This window comes from Tenebrio molitor, chromosome 4 (genome assembly GCF_963966145.1).
Source record: "Tenebrio molitor chromosome 4, icTenMoli1.1, whole genome shotgun sequence".
NCBI classification, from domain to species: domain Eukaryota; kingdom Metazoa; phylum Arthropoda; class Insecta; order Coleoptera; family Tenebrionidae; genus Tenebrio; species Tenebrio molitor.
The window spans coordinates 3,569,461-3,588,662 of NC_091049.1; the positions used below are offsets into that span (position 1 = coordinate 3,569,461).

General features: G+C 40.3%; 5 protein-coding genes across 7 annotated transcripts; 2 read left to right on the forward strand and 3 right to left on the reverse strand.

The window, feature by feature from the left end:
• Positions 1 to 1,032: 1,032 nt before the first annotated feature.
• On the forward strand, positions 1,033 to 1,998 carry LOC138128823 (uncharacterized). Its single transcript, XM_069045027.1, has 3 exons — positions 1,033 to 1,287; positions 1,427 to 1,555; positions 1,717 to 1,998. The coding sequence occupies exons 1-3, from the start codon at positions 1,188 to 1,190 to the stop codon at positions 1,809 to 1,811; spliced, it is 324 nt and encodes a 107-aa protein (XP_068901128.1). The 5' UTR covers positions 1,033 to 1,187; the 3' UTR covers positions 1,812 to 1,998.
• A 328-nt stretch (positions 1,999 to 2,326) lies between these two features.
• On the forward strand, positions 2,327 to 10,007 carry Miox (Myo-inositol oxygenase). Its single transcript, XM_069045025.1, has 5 exons — positions 2,327 to 2,486; positions 2,544 to 2,724; positions 9,117 to 9,462; positions 9,516 to 9,749; positions 9,799 to 10,007. Exons 1-5 carry the CDS (start codon positions 2,472 to 2,474, stop codon positions 9,905 to 9,907), a joined length of 885 nt encoding a protein of 294 aa, XP_068901126.1. The 5' UTR covers positions 2,327 to 2,471; the 3' UTR covers positions 9,908 to 10,007.
• On the reverse strand, positions 9,929 to 12,788 carry Tango9 (transport and golgi organization 9). Its single transcript, XM_069045024.1, has 6 exons — positions 12,559 to 12,788; positions 12,366 to 12,513; positions 12,166 to 12,319; positions 11,669 to 12,115; positions 10,313 to 10,467; positions 9,929 to 10,258 (listed from the first exon to the last, which is right to left on the reverse strand). Exons 1-6 carry the CDS (start codon positions 12,633 to 12,635, stop codon positions 10,082 to 10,084), a joined length of 1,158 nt encoding a protein of 385 aa, XP_068901125.1. The 5' UTR covers positions 12,636 to 12,788; the 3' UTR covers positions 9,929 to 10,081.
• A 67-nt stretch (positions 12,789 to 12,855) lies between these two features.
• swm (Zinc finger protein swm) lies at positions 12,856 to 17,156 on the reverse strand. 3 transcript variants are annotated; one of them, XM_069045017.1, is made up of 12 exons: positions 16,955 to 17,156; positions 16,623 to 16,741; positions 16,327 to 16,568; positions 15,509 to 16,276; positions 15,139 to 15,268; positions 14,815 to 15,075; positions 14,383 to 14,748; positions 13,998 to 14,330; positions 13,815 to 13,945; positions 13,652 to 13,765; positions 13,454 to 13,600; positions 12,856 to 13,402 (listed from the first exon to the last, which is right to left on the reverse strand). In XM_069045017.1, the coding sequence occupies exons 1-12, from the start codon at positions 17,011 to 17,013 to the stop codon at positions 13,316 to 13,318; spliced, it is 2,757 nt and encodes a 918-aa protein (XP_068901118.1). In that variant the 5' UTR covers positions 17,014 to 17,156; the 3' UTR covers positions 12,856 to 13,315. The 3 variants fall into 3 exon arrangements, with proteins under 3 accessions (XP_068901118.1, XP_068901119.1, XP_068901117.1); XM_069045018.1 differs by having other exon boundaries at positions 14,383 to 14,655; positions 14,815 to 15,268; XM_069045016.1 differs by having other exon boundaries at positions 14,815 to 15,268.
• Positions 17,157 to 17,199: 43 nt separating this feature from the next.
• LOC138128818 (sorting and assembly machinery component 50 homolog B) lies at positions 17,200 to 19,185 on the reverse strand. The gene is made up of 8 exons (XM_069045023.1): positions 19,020 to 19,185; positions 18,862 to 18,966; positions 18,687 to 18,809; positions 18,330 to 18,637; positions 18,173 to 18,278; positions 17,854 to 18,123; positions 17,518 to 17,806; positions 17,200 to 17,468 (listed from the first exon to the last, which is right to left on the reverse strand). Exons 1-8 carry the CDS (start codon positions 19,038 to 19,040, stop codon positions 17,287 to 17,289), a joined length of 1,404 nt encoding a protein of 467 aa, XP_068901124.1. The 5' UTR covers positions 19,041 to 19,185; the 3' UTR covers positions 17,200 to 17,286.
• Positions 19,186 to 19,202: the final 17 nt, after the last annotated feature.

Below are 19,202 nucleotides of genomic sequence, written 5' to 3' on the forward strand. Positions count from 1 at the left end.
TGAAGTGTATGATGCGCACTCGACTAAAATTATGTTAAAAATATGTTATGTTAAAAAAGCAGGGCTAAACCTCAAAAAATTAAAACTTAAACCAAACATTTTTTATCTTTTACAAGAGTCGTTTCACCTATCCGGGTGCACACTGTATATACTGTCGCGAGCAAAAAAAAACTGGTCGTCAAAATCATGCTTTGACGCAATGGAAAATGCTCCATTGTAAAACGGTCGTAAATATCATAACCTATCATCATTGTTGTTGTTGTTTGACACTATTTATCATTTTTTTCTCATTTTTTTGACACTTGGTCATAATCAGGCAGGGAATTTTTTTAATTTGTGACACTCTAACCAAATTTTGAAATGACATTGACGACCAGAATTTTTTGCTCGCGACAGTACATACATACTTGACCAGACACAGATATACCTAGTATGATTCACAATTTACTATATAGGAACTCCAAAAATGCTCATATTGTATTGTTGCGGCCAAAAAAAAAGAGCAGCAATTTTTTCTATTGTAATAAAAAACTCTTTTTCAAATTGACATCATCCGTCAGTGTTATCTTGTGCCACAAGTATGGGTTTCTTGTTTTGTTACCCGAGAAACTTTCATTTTAATAGCCTGAATTACCAAAACTTATAAAGATGACATAAAATGTCAATTTAGTGGTCGCTTTTGTTTGGCCGCAACAGTAATTAGTTCTTGCGGGCCCCTGTTAAATATTTGGTGCCCTTAGAGTGCCCCACCTAAGGAAAAAGTCTAGCTACGTCACTGCTGAAATGGGTCCCCAATGAGCAGAGGACACACAATACCGTGCACCATCATTTATATGGCACGGCAGGGACACGAACATGACGAGAATAAGTAAACAAATCACCTATACGACTTAATATCAATTAATGGATTCCGTTATGGCGCAGGAATCGCGATCATCCCAGCCGTCCCTCGATTTCCCCCAGAAAAAACCAACCAAGCAAAAACTTTCATGAACCTCTTGCAAATGTAGGTTGTTGATTTACTTTCACTAAAACGCTGGGAAAAAAGCCGACCTTGTGTTTGTTTGAACATTTTTCGCGTCGTTCCAACGCGACGAATTCACTGTGCAGATGTAGAAACGTCTCTTGTCCATTTTCCAAAACGTGCACGCGCTTCTATCCCCCAATTTTTACTCTTCCTTCGCACCATGTGCCTCAAAGTGGTCGCGCTCTTCTCCGTCCTGATTTGTTCAACGCACTGCCTACCCACCGTGTACAAATACAACGAAAACAAAATCCTGGAGCCAGGTAAGCACCATCCCCCCAAACAAATTCCCAAAAAAAATATTTCCAAAAACGACTCACAAAACGACGCAGTTTCTATTTACCTTGACGCGACCCACACATTTCTACTAGAATTGCCCAACTAATGCTGCGTTCACACCAGATCTGGTGCCAGTGTCGTCGACGGTGATTCCCTTGCCTGTCTATCAAGTCAGCTATGGACTGCACGTGGTGCCATCTCTGAAGGACGAAAAGGTGGAGAAACCAGAAGGACCCATCACACTCCTGACAGGTCTGTTCACGATTCTGCAACAAAAAGAAAACACATTATTGTTACTGCTTTGAGGCCACCCATCCAAGCACTGAGTCATGTACGACATTGCTTAGCTTCACTGATCGAATGATAGTGGTTTTTTTATTATTTTTAACAATAATAAGTTGTTTTGGTTTCAGCACACAGCAAGAAAAAAGTTTTGAAAGAAGCAAAACCGACAAGTAACGACGTTTCGTCTGTCAAACAAGTGAGCAAGGAAGATTTCCACAATTGAGTCACAAAAGTGAAACTACTAAATCAATAAATAATTTAAAATATGTTAACAAATACCAAAAATAACAAGATAAATTTATGGTGTGTGTTTAAATAAATATTAATGAAGATGACTTTCTATTTTGTGGAGTCCAAAGCGAGTTTCTATTTTTGTAGAGATTTAAAAAGTAATAAAACATTGGAAAATTTATTGTGTTTTAATCGTATCGCCCTGGCACCAGCTAAGGTTAGCAATTTGTAATCGCGCCGAGATAAGGACCGTAATTACATTTCGGATTGATTAATGTTTATTTAAACAAAATATCGTTTAGGCTAATCTAAATTGAAAAAAATCCAAAAATCTCATTAACATGAGAGGCCCAAGTTCGGTACGTGATCAGAGAATCGGTTAAAATCTTCCGTTTTAATTAAACTCGACTCGATCTACACCAAATCCAATTATTATTTTCACTAAAAATAAATAGATGCGTCGCAAATCTTCTTCGATCGCGAAGGTGACCTTTAACACATTTGTCGTAAAACATTTGTGGATCATCAATCGTAATTTAATTAAACGTTATCGTAGAATATGATAAGGCCGGATTTAAATAAGAAGGTTTGGCCAGCATCCGGACAATTGTTTTTGTGCGGTTGCTTCGAGAAGATTTGAAAATTGTGCAAAATGAGTGTTGCGTTTGTAAGTCGAGAAAAGTTTGTGTGTTGATTCCTTCTGGCAAATTATTTTTTGATGTAGGAAAGTCAGCCGATCAAAGTGATAGATCCTTCGGAGCTGCTGCGTCCTGAGCCAAGTTTTGCCAAAAAGCCGGTGGCGCAGTTTCGTGATTATACCATTGATGAAAATGATCCCATCAAAGAGAGGGTTAGGAGAACGTACAAGGAAATGCACACGCATCAGACAGTACAATTTGTTCAAGGTATTTTGACTTCTGCAATGTTGTTAAAATTGCGTCATTTCGAGATTAAAAGACGTCATTTCACATCTTTTTACGTCAGATTCGATAGAAATAAACTTGGTCCAAATACTTAGATATCGTAATGGAAAGAAGAAACAATCAGTCAGTCAGTCAATCAGTCAGTCTCTGATTGTAGTAAGCCGTTACAAATACCGGATGACTTTTAATGATTGAAATAATTTTTGTTCAGTTGGCAACACATTTACAATTTTATGTTGATACGCTTGACCGTCAAATTCTAATATGACAGTTCAAAAGTCAAAATAAATCAAATTGTCATTATTTATTTCTAGAATCTTAACCTAGAAAGCGAATCAGGAGACAAATGACTAGGCGCACCAATTATTCAGGAGTGCCAACCCACTAAATTTGTCTCAATCATTAAAAGTCCCCGATACCCACAGTAATACCAACAAGAAATTACTCCCTAGGATTCAAACTTTTAGGGAAATTACGTTTTTCATGTTGTGTAACTAGAATTTTCACAGGTATTTTTGAATGCCTAAATCAATTGACAGATTGTTTGCGCAAGTCCAACTAAATATGCCGCCCGAAACCAAAACTGACTGATTGATTGATTGATTTGCAACTGTTGCAAGAAATTCGTTGCCTTACATTTTTGACAAGGTTACGATATCTTTTGTTTGTCACCAGAAACCACATAGCCTCCAACCTAACCAAATTTATGGCAACTTGGTAACGAATATTCCTAAATTCTAGGGAGTAATTTCTTACCGACATTACTGTACAGTCGCGAGCAATAAATTTTGATCGTCAAGGTCGTTTTTTGACGCAATCGAAAATGTTCCATTGTAAAACAGTCGTAAATATCATAACCTATCATCATGTTGTATGACATTAATTGTAATTTTTTTCTCATTTTTTTGACATAATCAAGCAGGGAATTTTTTTTTATCTGTGACAATCTAACCAAATTTTGAATTGACATTGACGACCAAAATTTATTGCTCGCCACAGTACATATTTAAAGCAGAGGGCATTGTGGGATTTTGTCATTTCTCAGCGTTGGCAGGACTGGAAAGAATCTGTCAACAACTCTAGCGTTAAATACTCTTAATGAAAGTATTAATCGGCTTCGGAATTGAAAAATGAAACGTATGTTACTCGTTTGGTTGCGTCACACAAGATATATTGTCCTGTAAACTCAATCGATATTCATTTGACAGTAACGCGACAAAATTAATAGCGTCGTATTTAAGTGAAAAAAGACAGTGTGTTGTAATAAATTAGAATGAATGGACTGATTTGCTACTGAGTGATCAACATCGGGTGAAACTTTTGAAGTAGGTTGGCAGTTGGCACGCATGAGCAGTTGGTAAAATGGAATTTCGTTAAATGTCAAACGTAAAGTTTAGAGGTTAGATTTTCGTGATATTATAATCAGTGTCAGTAAATAATTATTGGTAATAATTTCAATACAACTTAATCCGATTAGAGAAAAACGAAAACACTACCAAAGATGTTTGAAGTGTGAATGAATTTAAAATGTTTAACCACATTTTCGATTTATTCACTTATGAAAGATACCGGGGTTTACATATTACGATGCATTTCAATTTCACCCTGTATAACATGTCCCAGAAATAAATACATTAATTTTAACTAGTAACGGAATGCTTCAGTAGCAACAACATGTTTAAATACCTACTTGTTTTCGTAAACCCTTCAGTCGTTGAGTTAAAATTGTTGAAATATTTGGCACAAATTTCGCTTCGCCGATATCGATAAGGGACGAAGAAAAAACGACTGAGAGAAAATTTCCACTTGTTTTTTTGTTACTTTAGATGCGGCAGATAATTGCTGCGACATTGAATGATAAATCTGGAAGGGTGAAATGGAAATAATGGTATCTAGTAATAGAAAACTGATGAATGTGTTGTTACAATAAAAAACAGAAAAAATATTTCCAACTGTGTCACGGTCATTGTTTATTGATTATTACAATAGGCTACAAATGACAACAACAAAGACTAGATGTGCGGCCGACTTCAATCAAACGCCCACACCTGAAGCAGTTGCAAAATGTTTCCTTAATTATTGTAATTGTTGGGGGCTCACCGTGAAAATCCACAGAATCTATTAAAAAAATCTATAAAGATTAGAAAATCATCACAAAGTCCACCGCGTTCGTTATTCTTTGAGCTACAATTTTTTTAAATTGCTTTTAGTCTTGTACGTTGTCAAACAACCTCGTAGGTAAAATTTCGGCACATTTTTAAAATACACCCTATATATCATATTTTATAAAACGTACACCAATGCGGTTTCCTCGTTATAAAGCATATTTCCTATAGGTTACTTCGCATTGGCGTACATTTTATAAAACATGATATACAGAGTGTATTTTTAAAATGTGCTGAAATTTTACCTACGAGGTTGTTGGACAACGTAGAAAACTAAAAGCAATTTAAAAAAATTGTAGCTCAAAAAATAAATGTCATTTTATTTTTTGACAGAATTTGTTAGATATTTTTTCCGAGTTCTACATGAAGCCAGTAGCTCGTGGTTAAAATATCTGTACAACTTTCAATAACACCCTGTATAATACTGAAGGTGGCGATGAAATGATTCTTCTTTCCAGAAATATTCTGTTGTTGCGAATAGTAAAACTTCAATTGCATCAATTGGGGCTAGATATCCCAAAGTCCCACAAAATGAAGTCACAAGGATTTAGATCTGGCGATCTGACAGGCTACACTACAAGACCATTTCGTCTTATCCAGCATGCAGGAAAATTTTCCGTTGGATTGTGATACGGTGCACCATCATGTCAATGCCACATGTTTGCATCAACTTTTATCTGCAAGAACACGTCGTTTAAAAATTTAAATGTGCTTCGCCATTTAGCCGTGGTGGCGTAATGTGGAATCCAATAAGTCGTCCATTTGTAATTCCAAGCCAAACATTTAGCGAAATTGGTGGTGAAAATTGCGTCCCTAACAGGGTGAGGATTTTCGTCTGGCCAGATATGTGTGTTATGCATATTGAAACTCCCTTCTCTGGTAAATCCAACCTAATCAGTTGTCAACACAACTGATAAAACTAATGCTGCTCGTTTATTTTTACAAGAAGCATTAAAAAATGGACGAGGTAAATCGTCGGGTTGCAAAAACGGAACTTTTCAAACACGATGCTGATAGAAATGTACTTTCCAATTCGTATTTGGCGATAAAAAAAATCACTTCTAAATCACCGAATCACCTGACCTTCTGCAACGAGTCTTTCATAGTATTTTTTCTATTATGCCGCTTTATACCTACCATTTTATAAATAAAAAAATAAAAAATTTAAACGTAGGGAATTTTGTGGTGGTTGGTGACATTTATGTGGCATAATTTTAGCCAGCTGTGAAAAAAATTAATTTAAAATGTCAGTTTTTTAAATTTTCGCGTTTGATGTTTGAAAATGAATGCTGAAGAAATAACGACGCCCCAAATTAGGCAAATTTACTGTATTGATGTTGGTAGCGTTGAACTGTCAACTGACATACGTCAAAAAATAAATCACGCAGAGAACAAATATGTTTAAAACACGATAGCTGTTGTTTATGTGTTCGACAAAAACAATTATTTCACGGTCAATGTCACTGGGTCAAATTACGAAACAAATTTAATTTATAAAATACTAAAATAAATGTGAGATTTCCAAAAATGCTACAGAAAAATGTTCTAGAAATGTTCTGCTACTGATTTAAATTACTAAGGGCCAGTTTATAGGAGCGAAATTAAGTTAATCGTAATCAAATGCCAGATTAACTGAGCACGTGATCAGATTGAACCAATCGAAGTTTCGGATTCATGGGTTAATCGCCAATTAAAATTTAATTCGAATTAAATATTTAATTCTCTTTCTATAAACTGGCCCTTAGTATAATTTATTTCTGGGACACGTTTTATAACAAATCTTACGGCAGATATTGCTGTAAAACAGTGACCAAAATAAGTACCTAATTTTTTTTTATCTCACTTTTAATGAATGGATATTATTCTACTATTTTAATCATAGATGTAATTATGCTATATTCTAATTTTTACTTGATAGATAGTACAGAGTGATCAACAAGAAAACAAATTAAGAGTCATCTTTTGTTTTATCGACACGTCTCTCTTAGCTTAATCGTACACATATGTATACTTGCCATACACAGTCGTTTTATTGGTTGCCTACTCCTCAAAGAAATCTATTATTAATTAATTAATTATTAATGCTTTATCTTCAATAGTAAAAATCATTTTACCACTTACTCTGGGATAATTGTTGCTTACAATTTACAACTACAGGAAACGTCCGTAAACTTTACCGAAATCGAAAACTTTTTTTCAAGGTTAACATCAACACCGTTGCTTTAAAACTGACGTTCCTTTGACATTTCACCGAAAAATCTGCTTACCAGTGGCGCTGCGTTTGGCAATAAAGCTGATAAATTACCGATTCTTACGAATGTAAAATGTTGCTCTTGCTTGATTTATTATAAAGCAGCGTTTGACACCACCAATTGTCTACGCTCATGCATTGAGCGCTTATTTCAATAGGATTTCGCTGCGACATTAACCCGATATTTGCCACGCCTGCTCTGATTTGTTTTCTTTTTGATCACTTTGTACTTTATGTTTCCCATCAGGATTGTGCATCGGTTTGTACAAATTCGTAAACATACTACATAATTATATTCTATACATTAAAAACGAATTTTTCTTTTCTCATTTGCACACCTCATCCATTCCAAATCTACCCTTTTTTCATTCAGCAACTCTTTCTCTGATCCCTCTTCCTCTTGCGGCTCCACTCTTTCCACACATTCTGCGAACTCTCTCCTCATGATCCGTCCAAAATTTCTTCCCTTGCATTTCATTTCCGCGTCAGTACCTGGCATAATCACCCTTCCTTACTGACCCTTTAGGTATCCCGGTATGCTATTGTATATGATTTTATACCCTCCGTTGTACCGGAATTCCTAATTATTTCTCTCATCTCCTGCAACTGTTCATTTCTGTTTCTCTTTGATTCTTTGTCATCCCTCCCTACCTCTACATCTCAATTTCCACACTTGCGTGGCATGTCCTGCTGTAATATCTGAATATCTCTCTCAGTTTCCTCACGCACCACCTTCTTTTTTTTTACACATTCTTGTAACAACTTACACTCTTCTCTGCATGAAATTCCCACCTCATACCTCATTCTTAACGTGTGTAAATTATTTCGTATATTTAAACACTAAATAAACTATCATTGTTATTATAGCGGTTTTTTTTTAATTTCACCTCGTAGTAGGCGTTGAAGAGTCGATTGTGAACGCACCACTCGCCTAAAACGTAAGACAGCTGATTCGTGATCTGTATAGTGCGTTCACAATCGACTCTTCAACGCCTACTGTGAGGTGAAATTAAAAAAAAACGATATAAACATGCTTCATTTTTGTCCTAAGGGCAGAACATAACTGAGTAGGAGGAAACGGAGGGTTTTTAGGTGCGTTTAAATAAATGCGTAAGCTTAAAAAATATGTATATTTGTAACAAACTCTTCTTGAAAAAAAAACAAAACAAACTTTTTCCTTTGATGTAGGCACAAACACAGCAGCAACAAATTAATTGAATATTAAAAAAGTCATTTCTGTTTTAACAACTTGCCGTAGGTATCTGTAAATATCAGCGTATATGCCTTCAAAAAATACTTTCAAATTAAGACTCGCGATGTAGAGGCTGTAACATAAGAAAACACGAACACCATCATGGCAAAGTTATTTCTCATGTGAATTTAAAAAGCAGGAAACTAAATTATTCTAAAAAGTACACTAAACAAATAAATAAATAAATAAATAAATAAATGGAGATGGTAATTCATATATTTAATCCTGAATCCATTGATGAGCAATGATTCACTTTCCTCTTTAAATGGTAATACTTTAACTTTTAACAATTAAAAGATAATTTTTGAAGCAAAATAAAAACAATTACCTGTTCACGTATCTTTTGAAATAACACATTGATTATTTGACCACCTGTCCTTGTCAGTAACACAAACAAAAAATGATTAATTCGTCCATAATTACACCATTTTTATACTTTGAAATGTCAAATTTTCAGCGTCAGTGTAACCAACATCCAACATGACAAAATTAACATCACTGGCCGTCTGATCAATTTTTTATCTTATATGGTTTATTTTATAAATAATATTATGTATTAGCAAAGCAATTGTCACAAAAAAACAGCAATGTTGTATTTATTTAATTGCACACAGTGCAAGTCCTAATTATTAGGGCTAGAGGTGTCATTTTTGCGGGTACAAATCATGGTTGAACCCCCTGCTTTTAACACCTTTTTTTATTCTAGATAAGATAAAAACGTGGACGAAATTCAACCATTTCAAGTCGACCATTAAAGACGCTTTAATTCGCCTGAACGATCTGGTGGACGAAAGCGACCCAGACGTGGACCTACCCAACATCGTCCACGCTTTCCAGACGGCCGAAAGAATCCGAGTAGATTATCCAGACCTGGACTGGTTCCATCTGACAGGCTTGATCCACGATGTGGGCAAGGTCATGGCCTTCTACGGAGAGCCCCAATGGGCAGTTGTGGGCGACACGTTCGTCGTCGGTTGCGACTGGGGCGAAGACGTCGTCTACAGAGACACTTCTTTTGTGGACAACGTGGACGGCAAAAACCCAAAATACAAGTAAACCGCTACAAAACAAAACAACACGAAAGTAATTTTTTTGCGATTCTTAGCACCAAGTTTGGAATGTACAAGCCCAACTGTGGTCTGGAAAACCTGACCTTGTCTTGGGGGCACGACGAGTACCTTTACCGATTTCTCGTTCACAACAAAACAACTCTACCCAAGCAGGCACTGTGGATGATCCGATTCCACAGCTTCTATCCTTGGCATTCGGGCAACAACTACAGCCACTTGACCACCAAAAATGACGAAGAAGAAATCAGAAAATGGGTGTTGAAATTCAAGTGAGATATTAACTCAAGTTGTTTGTATTTACTTAAACACTTCTTGCAGCGGCTACGATTTGTACACAAAGAGTACCGACATCCCGGACATCGAAGCCCTCTGGCCCTACTACGAGAAACTAATCGAGAAGTACATTCCGGGAGTGCTCGAGTGGTAATCTCCAACGAAAACACCAAACCACAACAGCAATAAATGTTTTTTTATTAAAAATATCCTACAATACAAAATATCGTTTTAAATAAATTTGCTACAAACAAGTAACTTATTTTATTCCCAATTCTCTTCACATAGTTAGTCTTATCGTTTCGAAACAATTTGAAAAATGGAAAATTCAAGCTGGGGTCGAATCGTCTGGTAGGTCGGCCGTTCGATTTTCGATCATGCTGTCTTCCTCCACGTTTCTGTACCTCAAGCGTACGAAGGCAGCTCGAATTTTTACAAAGAGGAAGGTGCAAGTTATACCGTTGTAAAGGCACATTCCGTAGAGCAAAGAGACGAAACCTAAGAGCTAAAAATCGCGTTTAGTAGTCTGTGAGAGTGGTAGAAACGCGACGATGTGTACCTGGAGCCAGTGGAATTTCTGTCCCATGAACATCAAGCTTACGATCCAGATTATAATGGTTCGGACGCTGTCCAGAACCATTCTGGTGGTTGCGGAAATCTCTTTGGTGACGCTTATACCCGCGAAGTTGAAGAAAGCGATGGAGATAATCGTACCTAAACAAACAATTTTTATTTGTTCTGTTCTGGAAGACTGGAAAAACCGGACAAATATTTTTCAGAAATGTCAATGTTTTCGTTGACCACCTGACACATCCGGTGTCTCAGAAGAAAGAAATAATATAAATGCGTAAAAGATTCAAACGAAATGAAGAGACAAAAACGTGACGTTGAAATATAAAAGAAGTGGCTGCGAACAGTAGTCTGAAAGGGAATAATATGGAAGTTATGTGGTATGCAGCAAAAAAATTTCCGCTCAAATTAGGTTATGTAAATCGTTCGAGTGCACGAGATAAAAAGAAATCGCAGAGATTTTAAGGTCAAAGATTTATGTTTTTATTGTGGTGTCAACAACACAACAGTCGTTGACATTTTCGTCGAGAGGACTGACTTCTTGCTTTTTCAAATTTCAATAAATCATCAATTTCTGATAGAGAGAAACGGATATATAACGCTATTTGTCTGACAGTTTTATAAAGAGTTGTTATAAATGTCTTGTGAAACGAGTGTAACATGCTATTTTTGTCTATTTCGCCTTCATTAATTTATTTTTTTTAAATTAAAATATAAAATAATTATCTAGTGACTTTTATTTTAATGACATTGGGTTGGTATCCATGGAGCAATGTCATTTCATTGAAAATTAAATTTCAAATTGTCTCCCAAATTTTGTTACAATAATAACAATCTATTTGATCCAAAACATGGACAAAATTAGAAACATATTTACGTAGCGCGATAACGAAAACAGTGTTGAAGATTTATCTTACAAATCGAATACAAAAGATCGTTCCTTAGTGCGATTATTTTAACACCAACGACATCGTTAACAGCCGACCAGTTCTTGCTCGCAAAAAGCGTAATTTCTATCATTCGTGTGATTGAATCATGTACTTTTTCTCTAAGTGCTCAAAAAAATATAATCAAAAAAGTACTTGGAAAATCTGACCATAATCGCACCATCTGTTTTAATGTAATTTTAATCTAATCTTATCTGTTATTAGTTATTACCGATGCAAATCTACACGATTTTTGTTTATTTATCCACTCCTTATGACTAAGATATCATTTTTCAATGGCACTGACCGTCTACGTTTTTTATTTTTTTAATTCAAATACCACTGGACAAAAACAATGACACAATAAAAATTACCGAATTTTAAAATTCCGTCGATATTCCAAAACAAATCGTGCTCACCTAAAATGGCCATCACCAACTGCCAACTGTGCCCTATCTGTAACAAAGCATCAATTGCATCTTCCAGCGAGCCATGCGGATTGCTGGTAAACGGGGGTCCCGCCTTGATGAAATAGAACGGAATCTGCAACAACCCCAAAACGACGAAACCGAAAACTCCCTCCCACCCGATCGCCTGCAACGGCGGAATATCCAACCCCGTGACGAATTTCTCTTCAACAACCATCTGAATCGCGGTGATGACCTGAGCGATCACGATCAAGAGATCACCGGTGATAATATCGTTGCGGCCGTGGTTCTCGGTGTTGGTGTCTTTGGCCAAAAAATCAGCCACCCCCACGACCGCCAACCCAATAATCACCAACAAAATCCCAAACCACTCGCGCTTCTTCAGCAGTCTCTCGAGAAAACCGACGCTGAGCAGGCCGACGAAAATGATGACAGACCCTGGGGGGCACAAATGATACATTTTTGACAAGACCGGCGGACAAGCGTACCTCTAAACATCTGAAAGCTAGAGGCGTAGGTCAAGTTTAGACCGATGTACATGATGGAGGTGGCCGTCATGTCGCACATCGCCGGCAGCAACAGGACGAAGGGGCTGAAGTTGCGGTTGCCCCGCGTCAACTCCTTCACGTCCTCGGAGCCGTCCTAGACAGGCGTGAGAAAGCGATTGATGCGAGTTGAATGAACTTACGGCGCGCAAACTGTACACTTTGTAGAGGATCTTGAAGACGACCAGGCACAGCATCTCGCCGATGAACATGCAGGAGGCTTGGAAGAAGGGGTGGTCGAAGACGTGCACGTCTCCATCCCTGCCCGCCGATTCGATTTCATCCGCCCATCTACACAATTTTATCAGAACAAAGTCGACATAACCTAAAACTTACTTGGTACTCAGAGTGTTGATGCTGCCTGTTATTACCATAACAAGAGCTAAGAGAATTTGATAATTGGTCCAGGCCATCTCGGTTGATCACAGAGCGGGGAGTCACCGATAAACAGGTATCGAAATGATAAATATTTACGTCAGCTGATCTTTATGTGGCATTTCTTATCTGATTGCCGACAAAATGGCGCTTGCGCCGCACTTACCTCGCCTGTCAAGATGGCGCTCGAGTTGAGTCCACTTACCCATAATCCCTTGTGACATCTCGTCAAATGCGTCTTTTTTTGTATGAAAAATGTAATTTTTTTGATGCCCCCGAACTTGTTATGTAAATATAATAAAATATACAAATACATCAACATCTTTTCTCGTTTTATGTTTTTCTAAAATTGTTTCTATTCTTTATTTTAATATATATTTTTTCTTTAGATTATTTTTTAGGGGGGCATCTTTTTTTTCTTATTCATAACGTCTTATAATATAAACAAACAGACCACTAAAAATTTGTTTTCGTAAACGTGAATTCCCAAGATGAAAACAAATTAATAGCTTACATTAAAAAGCAAAAATAAGATTAGAAAATTACCGCTATACAGTTATATACCATAAATTTTTTTACAAGCAAGCAAACCTCCAAAAAAACAATCGGGACAAAAATCGAAAAGAAATCGTACAATTTCCAACTTAGTCGTGACGAGTGATGAAACAAACTAATATGGCCACCGGGGGGTCAAACTGTCGAACTGAGAAAATCGAAACTATCGCCTCCAGGATCGATCCTCGCTCTCTTCCTCCTCTTCTTCGTCGTCTTGAAGCAGCGCTTCTTCAGATATTTCAGGACCCAACTGTAACACACCCGTGAACTGTCGTCGCTCTCGCACAACACGCCAACTTACGTCTTCCTCTCCTTCTGGTAGATTCTGCTCGATCAATCTGTCCTCTTCGGACTCGGACATCAACACCTTTCGTGTCGCTGCGCGCGACGATGTCATCTGATTATTCAAAGCCACTACGCTGCACCACGTGATGGACAAAGTGCGATCCTGAAACGTACAATTTTATTGACACGATCGCAACAAAACAACGCGTCTTACTTGGAAATGTTTGCCTTTCAACAGCGCCATCTCTGCTTCCTTGCGCGTCTTGTAGTTCAGAGTGATACTCGGCAATGTCGAATCCACGATGTAGTCGGCGATCTCGCCGAACAACTACAACACAACAAATCAGACATTCACTGATGGGCTGACAAACTCTCACCTGGAAGTGATTCAAGACGCTTTCTTGCTCGTCTGCTTCGTACCCCGAGACCAGGAGCCTGGTGGGTCTGTGGTCGACGGTGTGCTTCTGGAACGACGCTTTGTTGACACTTTTGACGTTCCCCTTCAGACCTGAAAGACGCGATGGAGAAAAACATGACGGGTCAAACTCGACGCAACCTACCTCCGTTGTCGATCAGATTGTTCTTGCTCAAGAGGTGTCTGCTGACTTGGCTGTACCTCCTGCCCCGACCGCGGCCTCTGGTCATGGCCGCTCGCGCCTTCAACTCGAACAACTTCTTTTGTATTTCCGAGGTGTCGGCGCCTTCCTGTTGTTTGGTAATCAGGTCCAGCTCGGCGTCCAGCATTTCTCTCTGGACGTCCTCTTTTGCTTTCTTTTGGGGGGTGGTCTTGGCGGTGAGGACCGACTGGAGCAGGTCCTTCTTGATGCCCTCGATAGATTCTTGCGTCTTCTTGATGGTCTCCATGATGAGGTCGCGTTGCGGACCTGGCGGCACTGCACACAAACACATTTTCCTCCGAAAAATTCGATTTTGATTCAAACTTACGCTTTTCCATCTTTTCGATCAGGATTTTCTGCTGGGACAGCTGCTTCTCGAGCAGTTCCTGTTTCCGCTTCCTCAGGTTGTTTTTGATTTTCAACACTTCCTTCCTCTGCTCGTCTTGATTCTTCTTGAGTTTCTCTTTGGCGGCGAGCAGTTCTTGGTTTTTCTTGATAGCGGCGGCGGCTTGAGCCTTGTTCTCTTCCTTATTTACTACCGGCTTGTTCTTCTCTTGAGCCTCGCCGCCCCCTTCAGTCACATTATCCGCCCTCGGTTGAACTAAATTCAGGACTTTGTTAGTATTTGGCGGTACTATTGTCGGCACCCCAAGACGATCTTTAACCGAACGAGGAGGAACATTCTCCTGTTTACCTTTTGTAGAACACACAATACACACATTAACCCCACCTGAACCGACACAAACAAAACAAAACTTACCTTCGTTGTTGCCGTTGTGCCAAAACACTTTGATGAACCTGTTGTTGAGTACCGCCTCTGTGCTCCGATAGGCGGCGTTCGCCTCGGCGTGACTAGAAAACGTGACGATCGCCGCTTCCGGATCACCCTCGTAATTCACCTGTATGTTGACAGTTTTGCCGAACTTCGAAAAGTGATTATTTAAATGAGTGATGCTGTTTAAGCCTTGGGGGATCTTTTTCAGTTCCAACGAACAGTTGGCCGGATTTTTCGATCTCGGACCTAGACGATTAAAATCGAAACTTTTCTTTTTGAACGGTGCGTCGTGGTCACCGGCGTTATTACCAGCGTAGTTCGACTGCTGGCGGAAACCGACCGGGGGGTATGGCTCCGGCTGCTTGTTGTCCATCACGGGAACGGGAATCAGCTCGCGCTGCATGTTCGGCTGGGCGGGGAAGGTGCCCATCATGGGGCCCTAAAGCAAAATTCACTTTGAACTACTTCAACAGTAAAGAAAAACGAATCTATTTTTTAAAAGATGTAATAATTATTGCCGAAACGTCATAGCTGTTGATTGGGGACTTGTTGTTAAGTTGGCACTACCAGGAAAAGTAACTAAAGGCGCTAGGCGCGACCTTGAGTTTGACAGTCCACATCTTATAAAAAATTTTAGGGACCATTGGATTTGGTAGAATATTTGAAATCGTCCACTCACCCTCGGGATGCCCATGGGCCTGGGCCCCCTGAACCCCGGCCTGTTCCACATCTGCGGCGCTTGCGGATTGTACTCCGGCGGTATCCCCCTGGGCCCCATCATGGGATGCCCCGTCGTGTTCAAGATCGGCGCCCCAATCGGGGGCACATCCGCGGGCGCGCTGTTGGGGTTGTAGGTGAGGACGCTGCTCAGTGCCGAATCCTCCAAGACCACCGGATCGACCCCGTGATCGAACGGACACATCTCGCCCCTCATGCAGTAGCCCTTCTCGTCGAAATCCCTGCATCGCCTCTTCGAGTTCTGCTGCACCACCACGCTCTGTATGCTCTGCGTGCTGTTGGTCAGACGCAAGTCCATGTCGCCGTGGTTGGAGTCTTGCGTCGGAGTCCCCGGCCTCGAGTGTCCCTCCTTGGCGTCCTTGTCTTTGAAGCCGTCCTTGCGCGGCTTCTCCGCCGACCTGGACCTGCTGCGGCTGGCGCTCCTGGGCGGGGTCCTGTTGCGATACCTGCCGCGGTGGGGGTGCTTGGGGCTGCGGGACCGCGAGCGTCCTCTCGAGGGCGACGGGGTGCGCGAGCGACGCCGGTCGAAGCGACGCGGCGGCGACTTGTTGCGCCAAGCGCGGGGACGGTCGCGTTTCTCTCGGTCAAGTCTGTGCTGCTCGCGCTCGCGGGACTTGGAGCGCTTCGAGCGGTCCCACGAGCGGGACCGCGACCGGTTCCGCGAGGACGAGCGGTGGCGGGAGCGCAAGCGGGGCTTCTCCTCCTTTTCCTACCAAAATTCCGCTCAAATCACGAAACAAAAACAACAAAATAACTCACCACGTTGTCGGTCTTTCGGATTTCTCTGTCGCGCTTCGATTCGTGCTCTTTGCGAGCCGTGTTCGAGCCGTTGACAGCCTCGCTAAGGTTGGGAAGTTCGCTCGGGTGGACAATTGGTTTTGTTTCTTTGGTAGATTTCATCATGATTGGATTTGGAGGATTTGTGTTTGGTATAACTGGAGTTGTTATGTAATCCTGCGTTTCGAGAGTACGTAACACTAAATTTACGAAAGATTCAGTCTCTACAAATCAAATATTAGTTTACACCATCGCAAACCAACTGTGTTTGTACAAACCATTTTCTAAGAAAACTTCCAACTGACCGACCATTATCTTGTGAAGTTCCTCTTCAGATTTATCTTTTTTGATCAATGCCAGAACATACTTTGCCAGTGCAGCAGGATCTGCGTCGCACCTTCGCAAAAATAATCGTAAAATCATAAACGGCTGACATACGCCATTACAGTGAAAGTGAGGTTATGTAACGCAAATTTACTAGAAGCGTCCGCAATTATTTTAAAACTGGACATGCTCGCCTAATGGGTCCAGACATTACTCACGAACATATGATTAATTACCAGGCGATTAATGTAACGTTAATAACATGCAAAATATGGGGTCAACTTACATCGGCTTCAATACGGCCGTTAGCCATGTCTTGAAAGCTTCGGGTTGTTCGATTATCATTGTGAACTTTGGTTAACATTCATTTAAAAAATAGTTTTGAAAAACCACTCAAAACTTAAATATTTCGCCTTTACTCTGTAGCATATGACATATACACTTCGTGCGTTCAACACAGACGAGTCTTCTTTTCACCACTACCAACGTGGCGCCCGCAAAGTTACTAAAAATAACCAATACCACCGCAACTCTCATTTTTAGCAAACTTTATTAATAACGTCGTGTACACATGTCTTTAATAAATTTCTCGTTAAATGCGACTATATTATCTCAATTTCATACAAATTGGACGCCGATTCCAAACTGGATTCCGGGATGCACTTGATCGCCCTTTTCGTACATGTAGGGGAAACAATAATTCACTTCGACCCTTGCCATGTTTCCCAGTCTCAGAGCTAGTCCTAGCCCGTACGATATTCTAACGTTGGCTGCTAGAGCTTCCATCAAATTATGTTCCCCTACAATCACACCTAAGTACTTTCCGAAATTGCATAATCCTCAACTGACCTAATCTGAAGTCTCCTACGTTTCCAGCAGTGATAAAAAGATGTGTTTTGAACAAGTCACCGAAGCCCCCTCTTCCGGGTCTGAACGGGAGAGGGGTGAAGAGGTGCAGACCTGAAGCCCAATAAGCTAAAGACCCCAGAGCGTCGCCCTCAGAATGAGGACCCACACCGCGCATCTGGAACCCCCTCAAGGACAAAGGACCACCTAGGTAATACGTGTCGGACATGCCTATCTTCATGTCGTTGCTCAACCCGCGCATGTAACCTCCAGAGAGAGTACCTTGCAAAACCTAAAAACTGTCAATTTGCGCGTTTCGCGAATCACCCAACAACTTACAAAATCTTCCGCTATGGAGTAGTTGCCTTGAACGAAAAATTCGTTCTTTAAAAAGCCGACGTCACCGCCCAGTCCTGCAGCTTCTGAAGTTAGCTGCAGAAGACTGCCGAGTGTAGGAAAAATGACGTCATCTCGCAAATCAATTGATATGATGTGTTTAAGCGACGATTTGAGACTGAGTCCTGCTTGTTCCCGCACTTCAAAAGAAGTGTTCCTGCTCAATACGGCCAAATCGCGAATTGTCGCCTCCCATTGGAGGTTATGTTTGATCTGAAAAACTGCGACTCAAGAACTGGTCAAACGTCAACAAAAACAGTACCAGAGGTGTTGAATGAAAGCCAAAATCTAACAGTAGACCTCTGTCTAGTTCTTTATAACCAGAAACTGGCCATTCGGAATTAGACTGGAACACGCTGGTGGTAAATCTGCAATTTGTACACCTTGAGACACACTCTTAGGCAACGAGCGTTACTTACATTGGTCTATATTTGCCCCTCATGGGCTTAACAAAGGCCAAATTGAAATTAGTGGTCCGTTTTGAACCGTGACTGTACTCTACTTGGACTCTCTCCCCGCGCCCGAACAAATTCGGAGCTTTCATACCGATGAGAAGCGCGCCTTCATTGTTACCCACTTGCGTGGTGACCCCTCCCGTTATCCTCTTAAATTCGGTGACATTGAAAGTCACTTCGAGCCCGTCAGGACTCGCCCCTGTCCCTTTACTCGTGTCTATAAAAACCGCGATGCTCTTAAAACAGCCCAACTCGTCGAGTTTGAGACGCGCCTGAAACCCACCGGTCGTAAAATTGTGAGGTTATGTCGTTGGTAAATACCCGGTGCGCCTTAAGAAGTACATCTTGGAAGTCAGTCGCTTTGAACAAGTCTCGAATGCAATCCTCGATTATGTCGTCTTTGGTCCGTGCCAAGCCGTCCACGTGAATTTTATCAACACGCGCCTGCAATTTTAGGTTAGAATACAAGAATTTGACCAAAACCGGCGAATTTTACTTTAACGCCATCTAAATAAATTTCTCTCGAGTCTGATTGTTGCTGGGGCTCCGAACGGATTGGCTCTTGTGTAATCGAAGGCAGAATCGACGAGTGTTCTTCCGACTAAAATGAGGTTAGTTTAAATTTAGAAATGATTGAATTTTTGGTCGGATCACTTTCGCATAAACTGTGCCCATTGTTTCATCAATTGCTGGTTGTTTTGATTGATTTTTGTGTTAATTTCGCATTTCTTCGGGTATTTGTCTGATTTTTTCCATACAAAAACCGTATATTGAAAGTGTTTGAGATGACAGATCGGTTACTAAAAAATCAAACACAAAGTCCCTAAATACGGACGG